The 19,979-nt window shown below is 37.1% G+C and overlaps 1 protein-coding gene across 1 annotated transcript in view; it reads left to right on the forward strand.

Annotated features, from left to right (window-relative positions):
• LOC107656798 (serine/arginine repetitive matrix protein 4-like) overlaps positions 1–19,979 on the forward strand; it is a 57,953-nt gene that overhangs the window by 28,233 nt on the left and 9,741 nt on the right. The window contains exons 2-6 of the mRNA XM_016444744.1: positions 10,621–10,761; positions 16,155–16,244; positions 17,223–17,297; positions 17,453–17,479; positions 17,885–17,935. Of these exons, the coding sequence (XP_016300230.1) occupies positions 10,621–10,761; positions 16,155–16,244; positions 17,223–17,297; positions 17,453–17,479; positions 17,885–17,935 (384 nt within the window). The remainder of the gene's footprint in view (positions 1–10,620; positions 10,762–16,154; positions 16,245–17,222; positions 17,298–17,452; positions 17,480–17,884; positions 17,936–19,979) is intronic.

Genomic DNA, 19,979 nt, shown 5'->3' on the forward strand with positions numbered 1-19,979 from the left:
GTTTTAACAAGCCACCAATAGAAGGCGACCAATTACCAGTAGAGACCAACAGGGTCCATTACAGTTTCTAGTAAAACCAATACAAGTCCCATTATAACCAGTAAAACCATTTCAAATTTCGTGATGGTGTCTATTCTTTTTTTTTTCAGCAGGGGTTTTATTAATTTTTTATTTTTATTCAAAATATTCCCAAAATATATCATGAAATATCTTGACTCTCAAATATGTGTAAGTAAATGCATTTTGCACCTTTATAGATTATGTTAGTTGATCTATAATGGACGATGGGCAAAGTAGCCTAATAGTGTAATCTATTAACTTTGCATAAACATCCGTCTTTTTACTTACAGTAAGTACCAGATATGGGTCTCATACCATAAAACATTTTTAATATGGCTGACTTCGTATTTAATGTGAATTTAACACTTTCATTGTACATAAAGAGAGGAAAGAAACTTTACATTATCAGACAACATTTTCACATCAGTCCAGCCAGTTCAAGCACTCTCAAAAACTCCCATAATAATCTCTAAAGCTGTTTACACTGTGAAATTAATATCTTACTTACAGGTGCATCTCAATAAATTAGAATGTCGTGGAAAAGTTCATTTATTTCAGTAATTCAACTCAAATTGTGAAACTCGTGTATTAAATAAATTCAGTACACACAGACTGAAGTAGTTTAAGTCTTTGGTTCTTTTAATTGTGATGATTTTGGCTCACATTTAACAAAAACCCACCAATTCACTATGTACATTCGTACATCTTCACTTTGTTGTTTCTGATTAGAGAATTAGCCAGAGAATTCAGTCATGCAGCGCGTGGTGATGAAACAGCGGTGTTTCAGCGGTGACTCATCTGAACGCCTCTGATTGGTCCTTACATTCATAAACTCAACAGAATCGTATGTGATTGGTTATAATGTACCGTGCTTTAAAAACGCATGTGTCTCTGGCTCTGTGCCAGCCAGCGAATGCAGATTTGAATTTAGCAGCTGGTGAGGTTTTTCATTTTTTATATATAGTTTACAGGACAAACTGCACATTTCACCCCAAATTGTTTGGTGTGATATGATTCCAAATTTAGGGGGGCCAAAGGGGGGGCCAAGCTTGTTGACAGGGGGACACTGGCCCCCCTGGCCACTCCCTAGAACCGCCCCTGAAATCAAGGCCTGACAAAAGAATTAAAGAAAGTGCAGAACTTTGATGTGGTACATGGACTTGTTGTGATATGATGACCAGTGATATGTTCATAAACATTCACGTGTAATTGTGTATGACAGTGGATTCTGTTTTTGGACGTGTTTGTTGGCCAGCATCAACAGCTGAAGGCATGAATATAAAATGATTTGGGTCAAAATGCACAAAACGTACACTGCTTTCAATGTATATATATCTACATGCTTAATCTCAGTGTTTGTTAATCTGATTCAGCTACAGTAGGAGAGATGCAGATCCTAGAAATTAAGTTTGGAATTGCTTCCATAAGAAGACATGAGCTCAGTTCCTCACAAAGTGTTCCCATGGGATTGCTATGCACATCCGTTGTTGTTAGGAACATGTGTGTATTTGAGTAACTCAAGAATAGTACAACTTCCATAATTAGCATGGTGTTGCTCCATTTGCATCGTTCCTGAGCTGGTAGCAGTGTAATGCAGCAGGTTTACTTGTCTTTAGAGCTTCAGATTAGTGGAGAAAACTGCTTGTCAGAAATACTTGTTAAGCTAAGTGTCTAATTCTCATTAAGGGTCATGCCTGCAAAGTTTTGTGGAATGTGCATAAGAAATTTCGGTTGCACTTTATTTTACAGTACATGCACTTACATGTACCTACAGTGTACCTACAGTGTACTTACAGTGTACGTACCTAAGAAAGTACTGGTACACTCTCAGAAAAAAAGGTACAAAAGCTGTCACTGGGGCGGTATCTTTTCAAAAGGACCACCTTTGTACCTAAAGAGACCATATTGGTACCTTAAAAGTACATATTAGTACCTAAAGTGTACATATTAGCATAGCCGCGGGAACGTATTTTGAGCTGGGGGGGCTGAGAAATACATCACGGGTACATCAGTCTTATTCAGTGGCGTAGCAAGTCAGCCCCGGGCCCGTATGCAAAAAATGTTTACGAAATGTTATGGGCTCCAACTCGGTTAACTTAACTTAGGCCCTATTGTTGATTTTTCTGAAGTAAATAAAGTTACGTGAATCGTGACTATTCACAAGCTGTTTTATTTAGGGTAGGCTATAGGCTAATGCTTGGAAATGTTGTTTAAAGTTTTCAATTCCATTCATTTGTAGCACGCAAGCCACCTAATAATCGCAGCTTTGTGCTTTGTTACTACAAAGTCTCAGCCTTCTGTCAATTTTATGATAAAATACAAACAACAAACGTCTTTTTACGCTCTTTAATTTGTAGTGAGAATTCGCTTAGTACCTAAAAGGTACAAAAGTGTACCTTTTGAAAAGATACCGCCCCAGTGACAGCTTCTGTACCTTTATTTCTGAGAATGTAATATAAGGTAACTACATGGGGTAGGGTTAGGTTTAGGGGTAGGTTCAGGGTTAGTTATTGTAATTACTATAATAAGTACATAGTATGTACATGAGTAGCAGGACTGTAAAATAAAGTGCTACCGAAATTTCTATTTTGATTGTGATGTTAATTTGACATGCAAATTTCATACTTAGAAGAATAATGTGAGTTTTGGTAAATTACATTGAATCAAATTAGGGTCAATTTGACCTGGAACATAACTGTGATACACAGAATTTTAAGATGATACAGTTGTTAAACATCACATCTTAAAAATGTACAATATAAAGTGTGCTTATAGCTTTCTGGTCATTGGTCAGACTAAATTTCATGCAGAGGATCTTCTAATTTCTGTGAATTTAAAATGATTCATATCAAGTCTTGATCCCGATAGACATGTCCATTTGCCTAAACAAGTTTAATTGCCATGTCCTGCCTAAGCATACCCATCATTAGTATCAATATCACGATGAAAAGAGGTTGCCTTTTACCCCGAATGTTACACAAACAATATAATCACTTTCCATTTTGATAGATGGAGCTCTGGAGTCAGTTAATCGGTATCCACCCTTAATTAACATGCTCAATCATGTCTCTCTCTCAAAATGATCTGCCGCCTGCCTTTTTCATGATAGCGATTATCAGTTGTTTGGCTGTGGATATGACAGGCCTAATAGAACTGGATAGCCTCAGTAAACTGCAGGATGGACCGGGGACTCGTATATCAGATGTGTCCGCAGCGGGAGGATAGTGTCTCGTTTTATGTCTGTTGTCCTTTTGTGGGCCCAGAGCCCAGGGACTAGTATGTAAGGCTTTTACTGCTATAGAGTACTAAAACATAGCTCTGATTTTAGAGAGGAGCTCTTTATTTTTTTTATTTATGTTTATTTTTTTATTAATTTCTGCAGGAGGGAAACACAAAGCTAAAAGAATATTTTGTGTCAAAATCATCTAAAAACGAAACCTCCATCTGTATCCATGTGAAGAATTTGTTTTACATTTCTATTGCAGTCTCTGACAGGTCTTCTTGTTGAGTGTTAATGGCACTAATTAGTCTAAGTGTTAAAGCATATAATCATGGGTCATAAGTTAGCTTGCATGAAACATCTTATACTTGTTCATATTTGGCTGCCATGGTAACTAGCAGCATTCTCAAATAACACTTCTTCCCCTGATGAATCAGAGTGTCCTTAGGATTTCAGAGCGATATAATGAAAAGTGAAACAATAAGCAATTCGTTCAGAACTCGACAGGTAATTTGAATTACATTCATTCACATACATAAACTGTGAGTGCATCCAGGCAAGCTAGATTATGACAAGAAGGGTTAGGGCTATGTTTAATAAAATGTGTTCATTATTCTCTGTTTTGCTGTCATCTCAGGATGCTTTTCTAAATTTCATTGCATAAACATTCTAATTGTAGCTATATACTGAAGGACAGCAGTGTATTTCCTGAGTGGTAATTAAAGCTGAAGTTTCTGTCTCGCTACTGTCACCTGACAGAATTTCAAAAATAATGACTGTTTTCCAAGCAGATTTATATTGGGTGAACGCACAGATCCCGCCCTAATCTCACAACATTGGTTGCTGTATTGGGCCACTCAAACTAAATTAAAACAGTGTAGCTTTCCCAGTAGCTAACTACTTTTTTCCAGCAAGTAGCGATGTAGCGGGACCAAAAGCTACATTTCGTTTTGCTTTCTGACGAGTCACGAGCCTGTAATGCATTGAAGCAGTGCAGTGCGTGTTTTCTTCTGACTAGATCACAAACTATATTTGTTCATTACCGCCATCTGTTGTGATACAGTATCATGCATCTTGCGGCTTTACAGTCTGTCCACCAACAAGAGATCGTCTGATGATTTTGCAAAGGATGCACAGGAGTGGATATTTTAACTGTACTTTATGCAAAACAAAGATTAAAATGCGGTCTATGTCGAAGACTTAAAAGGATAGTTCACCCAAAAATGAAAATGTGATGTTTATCTGCTTACCCCCAGGGCATTCAAGATGTAGGTGACTTTGTTTCTTCAGTAGAACACGAACGAAGATTTTTAACTCAAACCGTTGCCGTCTGTCAGTTATATAATGGAAGTGATTGGGAATCACGGCTTTGAGAGTAAAAAAAACATACACAAACAAAATCAAATTAAACCCTGCGGCTCGTGACGATACATTGATGTGTAAAGACATGAAACGATCAGTCTGTGCAAGAAACTGAATGGTATTTATATCGTTTTTTTACCTCTGATCCACTGCAATATCGGAACTGTCTGAACTGTCCTGAGCGTGTCCTCGACAGCCGGCGCATGACACATCTTCTTCTTCTTCTTGCTTTACGGCGGATCGCAGACTTATAAGTGCATTACCGCCACCTATCTCTCCAATGGACCATTGACACTCTATCTACAATCTCAATCAATGTATCGTCACGAGCCGCAGGGTTTAATTTGATTTTGTTTGTGTATGTTTTTTTTTACTCTCAAAGCCGTGATTCCCATCCACTTCCATTATATGACTGACAGACTGCAACGGTTTGAGTTAAACATCTTCGTTTGTGTTCTACTGAAGAAACAAAGTCACCTACATCTTGGATGCCCTGGGGGTAAGCAGATAAACATAAAATCAGTATTTCAGTATATAGTATCAATCAACGAGAATTCAACCTACTCTTTGAAATCATGATTGCATTACAATATGTTATTCTAAACCCCAAATATTTTACTTATAACTTCATTATGTTTCTTCATTAGCAATTATTCAGCTATTTGTAATGTTAATTGTAAATAATAATAATAATAATAACAATAAAAGTTAAAAGTAGTTTCCATGTAGCTAGCTACTTTTTGATAGTAACTTGTAGTGTAGCTAGCTACTTTTTCAGAAGGGCAGCTTGAATGTAGCTTAACTACTTTAATTTACAAGTAGTTTGTAGCTGGTCAAGCTACAGTTTAAGAGTAACTTCCCCAACACTGAGTGTTTATGCTTTTCAGGAAATTTCCCAAAGGGCTGCATTAGACTCTACATTATAGAAACATAAAGACATTTTTTGAGTCAATTTAGAAAATAGTCGGATTCAAGTGTTTACATGCTTGATTTTTCCCGTTGATCGGATTATTTCAGGTCAACACCACCTCTTTCAACCCATTTGAAATATCACTTGGTTCAATTGAGGTGTTGACTTGAAGGCTTTTCAATCTGATTGAGCCAGCAGTCTGATTATAAACTGATTCCTCTAAGTGTAACGGGTGTGTGTAAAAGTAGCTGTTGTTAAGTCTGATTGAGGCATTGATTGCTATCCTTGTGACTGCTGACCTTGAATCACCAAAGAAGAGTGTGTGTTTGTGTATGTTTTTGACGAATTGGCTTTGTCTCAATGGCTCTGTTTACACCTGATCTTAAGAATGATCACGTAAGAAAAGAAAAGTGAACAATATACTCGGTGCATCATCTCAAAATTGGATGTGGTCACGAGTTTACCTCTGGATGTGGTTTCAATGATCTGGTCACAAAACCCTGTTTCCACCTGTATTTATTGCTGACCACTTGTAATCAGATCACACACACACACAAAAAAAAAACAGCAGGTGGAAACAGACCCTATGTGTTTGTTTGTGCGCCTGTGTGTGTGTGTGTGTGTGTGTGTGTGTGTGTGTGTGTGTGTGTGTGTGTGTGTGTGTGTGTTCTGTCATCTTTGCAAAGAAGTGGCATTCCTCCCGCCCACCTTTTTGTGTGTTTGTGTGCATCCTGAGCCATCTGCCTTCTCCTTCTGGATCACGCTCCTTTCTCTTCCCTTCCACCCCCTGCTTTTTTCTGCCATCACACCGGTATCAGTGTCATATGACAGTGGCAGTGAGGAGACCCAAGCTAGGAGCCGTGACTCATTCACGACAACAGAAACACATCAACACAACCTGGAGAGCTGCCATTAGACTGCCACTGAGACCCACATAACAGCACAAACAGCACACCATGGACAGGACATGGCCCTACATTTACAGCACTTTATAGTCCCTGCTTGCCAGTTAATATTGTCTTGTGCCTTTTCCTGTTTATTAATATGAACAATGTTTTTTATAGGCCCAAAGTTGTAGTTGTCATAAACCTTTTTATTTTTTTAATCAAAATGATTTATTATTGGTGATTTCTAAGGTAAATTTTGAATAGGGTTAGGGATTTTAGCATTTGGTTAATCTGCAGTTTTAGTGTTAGAACAATGAAAACGGCTAAAACTAAGTCATTGAAAACTATACAAATATTTCACATGCCCATCTGTCCTTGAAAGTGGAATGCAGTGGTGAACAGTCTTTGCTTGATGTGCAAAGTGTGCAAAGTTAGTTTAGAAGTCTATACTTTAGTTTTTTCTACTTTAGTTTTCTATACTATATATATTTTTTTTTGTTTTAAACTTCGACGTGTTATTCATCCCACTCTGTTTGATTGCTCGGATTGTCAAAGAGTGTTTGTATCAATAATATACAGCAAACATTATAAATGATAAATATCAATGAATATATATGCTTGGTGGGCTCTTTTCACTTGAACCTGAAAGCAACTATCTGGAGCAACATTGTAACCTGCATAGCAACACATTTAACATGAAAATATTTGTATGAAAATATATTTCCTCATGATTGGCAATGATAGTTATTTTTGTAATCAAGCTAAACCAAAGAAGTCTCCATTCCATAACTGCTAACAGACAGAAAGGCTGAAGTGTCTGAACAGTTCTACAGTAAATGTTCTGCAGCTAAAATCTGCAGCTTATTATTTGCTAGAAAGCTTTTCCCTGCTGTGAACTTTGAATAGTTCCATTTAGACCCTTCAAATGGTCTGTACTTTCCAGAGTAATGGATTACAAGCACTCAAGACAGCTTTGAAAGTTAGCAAGCCCAAACCGATGCAAGTGCGCGTGTATGCGCGTGTTTGAGACAGATATAAACAGCGCACCATAAATCTGACTCCCTGTGGAGAAGTTCTTCCATAAATTCTGAAGCTGATCAGAGAAAAGTCATTCAGTGATGGGGAAATCAATTTCATTTAAAGCTCTCATCTCTAGCTGACGGCCAGTAAGAAAGAGTCTGGGTTTAAAGAAGTCCGTGGAAAATGACGAGAAATATTCTATTACAGCGGAAGGCTGTAATAGTCACTGCCTCCTGAGCTAGAGTTGATTGTTGTTGCTGTATCCCAGCAGGTTTCTTCTTTTTGGTCACCAAGGTGCCAGATTCACAAAACATTCTTAAGAATAAAATTCTTCTTAACTGCTGTTTTCTTCTTAATTTCTAACTTAAGAATAAAGTTCAGAATATTTTGTTTTCCCATGCATTTTCTATGAATGTTCCTTGCTTGTTTCTTAAGATTCATCTAAAGACAAAACTTTGGATTTTGGATTTTTTTCAAGAATTGCATTTAGGAACGTTCTTATAAATTACTTTAACGTAATGGTTCACCCAAAAATGAAAATTTGCTGAAGATTTACTCACCCTCAGGACATCTAAGATGTTGACGAGTTTGTTTCTTCATTGGAAAAGATTTGGAGAAATGTAGCATTCCATCACTTGCTCACCACAATGGACCCTCTGCAGTGAATGGGTGCCGTCAGAATGAGAGTCCAAACTAATCCACAAGCAGTCCACACATCTCTAGTCCATCATTTAACATCTTGTCAAGTGAAAAGCTGCATGTTCATTAGAAACAAGTTCATCATTAGGGCATTATAACTATAAACCATTGCTTCTGGCCATAATCCATAAAAATGAAAAAAATAAAATATTAATTTGAAATCACAGATTTTTCCTTGAACTTTGATGTTTGGGTCATTCAGCTGCCCTCACACCAACACGTTTTCAGTGTTTCACCATCTGTAATCCTCTCCCCTATTATACCCAGCAGGCCGGTGTATTTTCCAATCACGTACTGGCACACTGGAGGGCCGTGTAGGGCTGCGGTGCCGGAAGGTTGACATTAATAACGTGATTGTGCTTTGCCCTCTCTTATCCAGAGGTGGCAGAAGGCAGGCCTCCTCCTGCTGCTGAGAGAGAGAGGCAATCAGCATTTAATCTGCAAGACTGATTAACTTCTCATTACAATCAGACACACACACACACCATGCAGGCACTCAGACACACAAACTCATGTACAAACGCACAGCAACACACACTACTCTCACACTCCAGTGGTGGATCTGTAATTATGCCACAGAGATCAAGTCAGGCCTACTTACACAGCTCTAGCAATCAGTTTTATTTATGCATTTATTTTCAAACTATTTGTAAGGAACCTGGCAATTACAGGAAAAGAAGAGGTCTTTGCTGAATCACCTGGGTCTGTCTTTGCTCAAGTGCCGTTTCAATCGGACACATTTTGATTGAGAATAGAGCAGAGCGTTAAACAGAAGTTTTACTGTTAAATCTACTGTTTAGCAATTTTATTTTAGTATTTGTAAAGTGTGATTCTAGAGATATATTTTAATTTTATCCAAGTTAAGCCAATACAAATATATTTATTGTCATTTTATATATTTTAACAATATTTATTTTAACCATAAAGATCTGTATGCCTCTAAAGTTGTACATCTAAAAATTATTTATGTTTTGAGGTTGTCAGTACACTGATATTGTACATTTCACTGTTTATACAAGTGATCGAAAATATGCACACTTCACATAAAATACCTATGAATACAAAAGAGATCTCCCTGAAAATTTACTTTTTAGTAAGTACTATGCTATATAGCTAACACAAACCGAATTACTCCGTTTTTTTATGTCAACCAATTATTACATTTTTCAGCCTGGCTGGGTGCAATCAGCGAATTATAAGACAGCATGAAAAATATATTTTGCAATGACTTTAGTGTGAAATTTTCAGTTTTAATATCAGATCATGAAGGATACACATATCACTCGTTTTACTCTGCTCCATGTACAGAAAGACGAGCACATACGAGTCTCGAGTTTCCAAACCATGCTCCTTACAACCTTGGGATACGCACAAATAATTTCAGAAATGTCAGTTCAACTGAGGCGTGTAAATAAAGGCTTCTCTGTTGACACCTCATTTGAATGCTGAGCAGATGACCTCTGCATTTATGAAGGTCTAGGAGAGAAACATGAAAATGCTCAATGTCTCTCAGCAGAGAACCAAACCCAACCTGCTTCCTCAAACATGAGTGCATTTATCCATCTTTTTCTTGCCATAAATTCTATGGGTCTAGTTTCCGGACTCATCTGCGTCCAGTTTTTTCTGCGTCCAGCAAAATTGGTGTGTCTTACTATATTGTTTTTATGTATTATCTTAATTATGAACACACTGGTTTGTAGTGCAAACAGTTTTACCGTTTACTGCACGTTGTTATTCTTGTCGTTATTTACCTTTAGCGGTTAATGATCCGGAAGTCTCGCCCATAGGCTTACTTCCGCTTTTTTTTTTCATGCCTTCAGAACAATGTATTTCAATTTCATTACTGAGCTACATGTATAATTATTTAAGATCATTGCATAACTGCCCAAACTTTACAAAAGGGAAACACAAAAAAAGTAATATGTGACCCTGGACCACAAAACCAGTCATAAGGGTACATTTTTTGAAATTGAGATTTAATCATCTGAAAGCTGAATAAATAAACCTTCCATTGATGTATGGTATGTTAGGATAGGAGGACAATATTTGGCCGAGATACAACTATTTGAAAATCTGGAATCTGAGGGGGCAAAAAAAAAAAAAAATCAACATATCGAGAAAATTGCCTTTAAAGTTGTCTAAATGAAGTTCTTAGCAATGCATATTACTAATCAAAAAATACGTTTTGATATATTTACGGTACTTTCAAGTTTTGATATATTTACGGTAGGAAATTTACAACATATCTTCATGGAACATGATCTTTACTTAATATCCTAATGATTTTTGGCATAAAAGAAAAATGTATAATTTTGACCCATACAATGTATTTTTGGCTATTGCTACAAATATACCTGTGCTACTTATGATTGGTTTTGTGCTCCAGGGTCACATATTATTTAACAACCTGTTGACTGTAAAATATTTGATGCTAAAGAATTTTTGTTATTCTGTTCTTCCAGATTGGAAACAGTAGTTAGCCTAGCGCCTAAAGATGATGAGGAGAAAGCGAAAAAGAAAGATGCAGTTGCAAAAACCCACGAGAAAAATGGACACGTGAAACGCAGAGGACGTAAACGCCACAGCCACCGTCGAGCTCGCAGGTCTGTATCTTCTAAAGCTGTGCCTCATACACACATCTTCATCAAAGATGTTTCGGTGCTTAGGAGTAAACACTTCAATGTAAACTATGCATTTGCTGTTCTAGAAAAGAAACTATTTGTAGTCTCTGAAGGTAAAATAGCTGTTTTCCACCACTTCTGAAGCGCTTGAAAACAGCATGTGCTGTTGAAAATGTACAATTCAACCACAGAACCTTAGTATAGATAAATCTATTCAAATGTGAATTTTATTTTTATTTTTGACCCCAGAGAAGATCAAACACATGAAAATATGCATCACCAAATCCACTTCTAAGCCACATTCTCACTCTATAAGCATGAATTAGAAACCCCAAACTTTAAAGCGAGGCAGGCACAAACACTCTTATCTCCTCGCCACAGTGTAAACATTCAGGTGTTGCTGGAATTTTTAACACGGGTGTCTTTTATGGGGTCCTCTTACTTCCCATCCACCAAAATTCTAACTCCGCCTGGTGAATGAAATTGATTCAGCATTGGATTCTTAACGCCGTAATTCCACTGATACCTTCAAAGTGTTGGTGATAATGCAGGGCACAAGCAATGCATCAGTATGTAAAACAGGGAGGACGCCAGCTCAAGTGTTATCTTAAACATGCTAATCTCTGAGTTCATGCTCTGTTTTCTGGCAGAGAACGGCAGATGCAAAGGCATTTTTTTTTATTGAGATTTTATAATCAAGCATACAACAGCAGCTAAACAATGCAAGATCAAAGAACGATTAAGTCAGATCAAGCTAAAGCTCCGAAATCCCCAAACAGCTTTCTTTCCTTCATCACAACAACTGAAGAATCCTAAATCGTGTACATATACAGTTGTTTTCTTATCCAAATAAAAGAAACATCTCAAATGTGGAAAGTCTTATTGTACAGTGTCAATTTCAGTGTCAGTGAAGTGATATTTAAATAGAAGCCCTCTGTCCTGTCAGTAGTCAAAAGTTCTCTGTGCCGTCTTATGCTTGCACGATTTTCCTTTCATAACTTTGGCAACAAGCTTAAGCCTCTGCATTTTGGTTTTGAGAATCATGATGCAGTTTTTTTTTTCCAAAGCAGAAAGGTACGTACAGCAGTGCAAGCAATGTAAACAGCGTTGACAGCCTTTTAACTCTCTAACCTTGTCTATTCTCCGGAGTGTGTCAGTGTTCAGTCTAACTCACAAGATGACCCTCTCCGTGCTGTTCCTTCTGACAGCTGAAGTGATGGTGGCCATTAGGGGTGTGTTCATTACCTGTGCGCATTCAAGGTCGACTGAAACTGACGGAAAGACTTTAAAAGCTGGAGAGCAAATCAACAAGCTGAATAAAAATCATAGCATTAACAGCATTAGTCAATGGATCAAACAGTGTCGCAGAAAAGTTTCTGTGGTTGATTTCAGAGCTGATTGGAACTAGGGCTATGATGATATCAGGTTTTCACTACAAGATTATCATGGCCAAAAGAATTTACGATAACGATATTAGCCCAATATCTATAGCAATATGGGGGAAAATAGAAGATCGGTGAAATTGATCTTTAACTCAGTTTTGTGTTTTCTCTTTTTTGACCAATAAATCAGTCACACAGTGACAAACTTACTTTTTTCAGGTGTCTTGCTTCCGTCCGTCATGATTTTGTGCAGCAGTAGTAACACCACACTGCCTTTTTTTGACAGGCAACAACACGCTTCAAAGTGCAATTCCGCCACCGTCTATGCTGGAGTGTCAACCGAATAGTTATTGGTGCTGGATTATTAACACTATTATAATACGTGTAGTATTTACATCATTTCAATGTTTCATTTTTTTTATATATATCATTGTATTTATAGGCTATTATCAATACTGGACTATTGAGACCCCCTAATTGTAACTGATCTAAAATGCACCGTAAGCTGACAATGGTTCTTAAAAAAGATAATTTTTGTCATAACTGGTCAATATTTTTAGGATAATTTATTTAAAGTCTGTAAGTTTTGCCTCTTTGTCGCCATCTCTGTTTGAAAACTTGCAATTGCTTGCGGTAAAATGCACCGTAAGCTGACAATGGTTCTTAAAAAAGATCATTTTTGTCATAACTGGTCAATTTTTTTAGGATAATTTATTTAAAGTCCGTAAGTTTTGCCTCTTTGTCGCCATCTCTGTTTGAAAACTTGCAATTGCTTGCGGAATTATCTTACTTGCTTGTGTTGTGCGCCGGTGTTGTGCCCATTTTCAACCCCCTGCCAAATTATTACCCCTTAAGGTTGAAATCTGATTGCCTAATCCTAACCTCACCCCCACACCTAACCCTATACCCAGTGCTGGGGAAAGTTACTTTTAAAAGTAATGCATTACAATCTGTTTAACATTAACATTAATTATTGCAGGTTTGCGTCATATTCTGAGTTGCATTATTTTTATTAATTTTAAGGAATACTGAATCTGTGTTTTTTTTGTGTGTGTGTGAGTGAGATGAATTCATGCATATTCATGTTTATTTTAGAACTACAGTAACATCTTCTGATTACCTACCAATACTAGGGGGGTAATAATCTGGCGGGGGTCAGAATTTGGCACAACACCGGCTAGGCTTCCAGCGCGGATGAATCTAATGTTTTGAGGAGTATGTGTGTGTGGCAGTCAGTCACCGCACCGGTGTGGATATTTAATGTACTTCGCACTCACAGATTCTAGCCTATGTCTTGAAAATAAGAATTTTCACTGGATATTGTCATCTGAACAAGTAAGTAACAAGTCTGCCATGTTTGTTCTGACCAACTGAGGAAAAAAGCATTACAATCAATTATAATTAAGCAGAAATGGCACTTGCTTTTATGCTAATCAGCTTCTAATGAGTTTCAGACTTGCAAATGCAGCAATGGCTGGATGAACTATTCCTATATCAGACCAAACAGCCTTTTCCACCCTCGGAGAGCGAGTGAGCAGCCCGCTCCCCCGTGAGCACATCCGCGCAACCAGCCTGGCTCTCCGTCTGTGTTTTGATCCGTCTAAATGGTTTCCTCTCAGTGCTCATATTGAATCACTGACTGGCTGGGCAAAGCCAAAGCTACAACAGTCTGTAATTCATGGACTGACACGGACAGCACTCCCCTGTGTCTATGAAATATTATTATCCTGCTGTAGCGATGTGCCGCAAGAAGGAAATCTCATTGCCGCTTCCACCGTTCCTTTAACCTGCACCAGTCATGTGTATTGGTCATGGATATCCTGTATACCTTCTTCCATGCTTTATATTTTCATTGCTGCCTGTCAGATGCATGTCATTCTGACAGTCTGTGATGTTATGTTATGTGAAAGAGCTATTTAGTGTACACATACCTCCACAGAGGAAAAAGCATTACATTTTCAATGTTCTATCCCTCCTACCTCCACTCTGCTAATTCTTACGAGACAAGCTCTTTCGGTCACAGAGCATTTAAAGCTTAATATAGCGAGCTAAAATGAGTCTCTTTGATATAAATAGGGTCAGTATCAGAAAATCTGCCTTTGAAAATATTATAGAGGTCAGCTGTTCCGTTCCATGGGCCTTATCAGTGTTTGAATGGTACAGATTGAGGATTTTGAAGCATCTAATAGATTTTTTTTGGGGGGGGGGGTTCAAAGGATTAAAAGTGATGGAAGGACATTATTTGATGTGGCTAAATAAGATAGGGGCAGCGGGAATAGTGTTTGCTCATTCCAGCTTTCCGGTCTTTGTATTTGATAAATCCCCTTTGTTTTGGGAGTCGGAAATGTAACCTTTGCAATTCGCTTGAAAAATGCCTGTAACTCATTCAGCTCGCCTCTTCCCTTCGGTTTGAATCTGCAATATTGGTGGTTTGGGTAAAGCGTTTCACACCCACTTTTGATTGAATCTTCTGCCGTTCCTGATGGAATGAGAGTGGTGTGTGGCCATCGCTGCAATCAAAATAATAACAGTTGCGCCCCATGCTTTAGTAAACATTGAAAACGTGTGATATACATGTCTGCTGTCTGTGAATAGTCTCCCTGTTGATGATTGCACTTGAATTGCTTTCCCGAGGAATCGAGACTCTCAGTAGTAGATGCAGTGTGGTATCTCTCTGTTAAGCTTCAAATCCTTCCTTGCACTTCCCTCGATGTTATTGCCTTTAAAAGACGCTTTTGAGGTGACACCTCGGTGCTTTTGAAACGGCACACATGTCCCACTCAATCAGGACACGCCGTCCATTCTCTCTGATCTTCTGCTTTGTTGTTGCAGAAGTGTTGCTGCTAAAAGTAAATTGATTTTAAAAGCTACCTGTCCGAGCATGCAGCTTTCTATTTCTTTCTCTCCTTTCTGCTTTGATGCGTCCTTCCTCTTTAACCTCTATTTTACCAAGTGCCTTTTCTGTTCTTAAGAATTTAGATGTTTTGGGTGACGGATTGCCATAGGTTCATTGAAGAAATGTGCCTCTACCTACATTTTTGTAAAACTCCCAAAACTGTGCATTTAATTCACTGCAGTTAGCAGCTGAAATGAACACTTGTGGCAATAAAACACTAATTATTGATTAATAAAGACGCAATTCCTTGCACAATACTATGTTATGACTGTAGAACACTTTTACCATAGTGCATGATTTGTAAACGAATGCATTTTGAGGTTTGCATTGCATAACCAGCTCCATATGTATGGCTTTCTAACACTGTAGACGTGCTTGGTCACTCACCTGGTACAGGGTTGCACTTGCGATGTGGACAATCATGCTAAAAGAGCTCATAGACTTGTAGAAACAAGCTAAAATGGAATGATTGCTTCAGCAAGTGCATTTTTATCTCACGTTTGCTTTAGTTAACATCAGTATCGCTTAGGTTTAGCGTATGATTTAATTTAAGTAGGACATTATTTTTAAACATTATAGAACACACGGTTAGATTTCCGAACAGCCATGAAACAACCAACGTAATAAAATATTGCTAGATTCACATTCATCAGTTTCGGGTTAAACGGAACACACTTTTAGCGCCACTCATTGGACATTTCACTTTGAAGGTGTAGCGAGAAGTGTGCAAGAAGCAATGTAATGTCATTTTGCTGAAATGCCGCCACCGGCAGGTTTTTTAATTTTTTAAATTTTTTCTCAATAAGCTTGTGTTGCTAGAACAGTGGATTCAGTACATCCAAGAATATTAGTTCGGTGCCTCTAGAAATAATTGTATGCACAGCTGTCTACTTTTTCCATTTCAGAAACTTTCTGTCATTTTTACGGTTAGAAATCAATCAGCGTTTGATTAACTTAACCCTGACCTTTGCTTACAGTGATTGACTGGTCATTCATCAAGCGCTTACTATTGAATAATTGTCTTTGCATGACCTATAAAATGAAATAACAGACATAGATTCTGAAAAATGTGTTCTCTCTTGTGTTTGCTTTTCCAGTGTCTCTTTTGATGCTGATCTTTCCCCTCGGCCGGTGCCTAAAGCAAAGAAAAAGAAGAAGAAGTCACAGAGAAAGAGGAGGAGACACAGGTCAGCCAAAAAAAAAAAGAAATCATGTCACAACAATAATCTTTTATATAGCAGTCAACAAAATTGACAATGTCATACAGTTCAGATAGATAGAACAATTTCATGCTGTATTTAATCAATATCCAACAACAGCTTTTAATTGTCACACAGTTCACAAAGTACACGAGTGAACAATAAACAGTGTGTTTGTGTCATAAAGTATCAAAGCACACTCAAACTGTTCTCAGCTTGTTACGCTTTAAGGAAAGGCTTTTACATTTCTTTAAATTTTAGACATTCTGTTTTCTTGCTGCCTTTGGGTTTTGTGTGCCAGCAGATTCTCACTCACTGAATCTCATTCACTTTAAAAGCCTCTCCAATCTGCAAAACATACTGTATGTCATCAATGCATATGTCTACAATTCCTTATTATTTACTTCCTTATCATATGCTACTGTTACTGTATCATATCATAGTGTATCATACATTACTGTTAAGAAGTTTAGGTCTATTATTCTCACCAAAGCTTATTTCATTTATCAAAAATACAGTGAAAACAGTAATATTGTTAAATATTCTTATTTCTATTTGAATGCATTTTAAAATGTTATTTATATTCCTATGGTGGCAGAGCTGCAATTTTGGCAGCCTTTACTCCAGTCTTTATCCACTTGATCCTTCAGAAATCATTCTATGTTGATTTTCTCAATAAATATTTTTTATAAATGTCGAAAACAGTTGTACTGCTTAATATTTTTGCGTAAAAGTTGTGTACATTTGAAAATAATTAATTTGAAACAAAAGGAATTTTAAATAAATAAATTCACACATCTTTTGAACTATATTCTAAATTATTTGAAAGTATATTCAATTATATAAAAGCCTTTGGAACACATTCCAAGATTATCATATATGGGCTAAATATTCCCTTAAGCGTTACTATAAAAAACAGAATGCTGGATGTGTTTTCGCTACATGTGACCATATTTGATCTTCCAGATCTCCCTCCTGCAGTCCATCACCTGTGAGGAAGAAGAAGAAAAAGAAGAGCTCAAAGAAAAGGAAGCGACATAGGTAGTGATTGATTTTCCACATCAGATCATGTTTAGAGGTTTGCTTTGAGTACACTTTGCTGGTGTGGTGTGGTGTGGTGTGTGTGTGTGTGTGTTTTTCTTTTTTCTTTTTTTTTTTCATGACTGCCTTTAAAGTCTGCTCTTCTCTGCCTCTAGGTCTGCCTCAAGGAAGGGACGACACAGGTACATTTTAGATTTATTTAATGTTTGTTTTTAGTGCTCTTTCCTAGAATAAAGGGCACAGTGCTTTTCACAAAGTACAGATAATACCTGATGATTATTGTGAAGTGCTCTTAAGTAGTTTATGGCACCCCAGGGAAAGATTTTATTGCTCAGAGTTCCTCTTTCATAGCTCAGGAGATTGCCGTTATGTATCATTTAAGTATCCCAGATGTTTCTCCTAAAATTATTTAAGAGATAAAAAGGCACAATTATTGACATACTGTAAGAATATAGGGATCTGTACATACAGAATCCATTTAATCGTATTGTTTTCTAGCAGAAACAGCAAAGAGATCTCATCTGTTCATTTTCTTTCCTGTGGGACCTTTAATTTAAACCTAATCAATAGATGCTCCTATTTTACAGTGGCTCGAGTCCCAGACGTAAAAGAAAGGTGGACAAAAAGCATAAAAAGAGGTTGGTGATTTTAAAATTAATAATTTAAAATCCATTAGCTCACACTTCAGTTGAAAGTATTCAAGCACTGACAGTTTATTGAGTTATATTCAAGCTCCTCTGTGGTTTATCATTTAGTGTCAAAAGCTTAATGCATTCCGCAGTATACGGCACCTGCATGACCTCTCATGCACGAGAGTCACATACTCTAGATTAGATTACGGTGTATTGACAGCCGCACTGTAGAGCACCTCAGCTCCTCTCAGAGAGAGCTGTTGTTGGCTGCTTTTGTCGTGTGGTCTCTCAAACTGAAGGAGGCTAGTGCAGCCAGAGAGACAGAAACATGAACCAATTTCATGGCGCTAGTCTGCTGCACACACAGCCAGAGAAGAAGTGCCTTGCTGGGCTTCTGATCCTCGAAACGTTCAGGTTTTGTGAGTGTGTTAAATCAGTGGATCTCAAGTGGTTTTGCTTCACGACCCAGGACTCTAAATTCTTTGTCCTTTGCAACTGAATTGCACATGTACTGAAACTGTTTATGAAGGCTTTAATTCATTTCTGTATTTTCTTGATTTATATGACATTTTATGATATACTGATGCTGAGGATGATTTAGGAAATAGTCAGGACATGAGAATCTTTTCTGCACAAATGGATTTATTCCATCTGATATTGTTATTTCTGAAGTGGGAAATGATATGTTGGTAAGGTGCTCAAGAAACATTTGTTTTTTGTTTTTTATCAGTGTTGCTTAATATTTTTTTGGAAATATAGATTTTTCAGGATTCTTTGTCAAAAGAGCAGAAATGGAGCTACTGTCACTTTTGATGAATTTATTGCATATTTGCGGAAGGTCTTTCAAAAAAAATCTTACTGCCCCCAAACTTTGAACAATAGTGTACATTATTCCACAAAAGTGTTTTATTTAATCTTGTAAATATTCATATTCCACCCCAGAAATGACTTTGCCTTTCATGGAACAGGAAAAATGTAGGTTAATTAATGTTTTTCTCATAAAATATTCATATACACAAGAAATCAGGGTTCGCAAAATTTCAAAATCTCTGGTAGCCCTTCGGCCAGGCAGATTTTGGTAGCTGGAAATTATTTTAACTAGCCCAAACAAACAAACAAACAAAACAAAACAACAACAACAAAAAAAAAAAAAATATATATATATATATAGAAAATTGGGTAGGTGTTGAAATGTCAATCAAAAACATTTTCACACATATCAAGGAAGGAATTTTATTTTACAGGGTATCTGAAGATTAAAAAAATAAGAAATCAGTGTAATTGTTTGTATGACCCTTTTTAAGACAAATAAAATGAAATGAAAACACCGTATGAGTGGGGTTGGGCAATGTCTATGGTAACATATTAAACCATAAAATGACATGATTTACAGTTCAGATACAGGTTTTCACAAAAACAAAAGTGTTGTAAAATGATAGTCACATTTCAGCCTTTAAACCATTAAGAAAAGGGATGAGTCAAACATATACATTGTCATATTAATTTAAAACATAAACATATATCTTAGTGTCTTAATTGTTTAGATTTTTAGAAGGCACATTAGCTTCTTTCACATTTACAACTCTACGTGTTTGGTGCTTTAAAAATATGGGTCGATATTCGCATTGGTCTGAACATAAATGGCAGACGGGCTTACTGAAAATGCAAATCACTGATCTGTGTAATGATCAGTGATGCACATTCATTCTCTGCCAGCAGGTGGTGCTTTTGGAACGACAGAAATATAGTGGTTTCCCAATAATGGCTGCACACAAAGCAGTGCTGTGCTCATAAATGCTGCTTTATCAGGCATTATAGGAAAGAATAAATAAATGCCATCGAAACTCCCCTTCAGAGATGCATTCATATAAAAACACCCGCACTGCATTTTCACTTTTAGACTCAATGAAATCAGAGCCTTTTGAAGTTTAATCATCACATTAAGCTGTATTGCAATTCTTGTCTGTCAGTCCCCAAATGTAAGTCAAGTCAAGTCAAGTCACCTTTATTTATATAGCGCTTTTAACAATACAGATTGTGTCAAAGCAAC

This window comes from Sinocyclocheilus anshuiensis, unplaced genomic scaffold (assembly GCF_001515605.1).
Source record: "Sinocyclocheilus anshuiensis isolate Anshui unplaced genomic scaffold, SAMN03320099.WGS_v1.1 scaffold1136, whole genome shotgun sequence".
Classification (NCBI taxonomy): Eukaryota; Metazoa; Chordata; class Actinopteri; order Cypriniformes; family Cyprinidae; genus Sinocyclocheilus; species Sinocyclocheilus anshuiensis.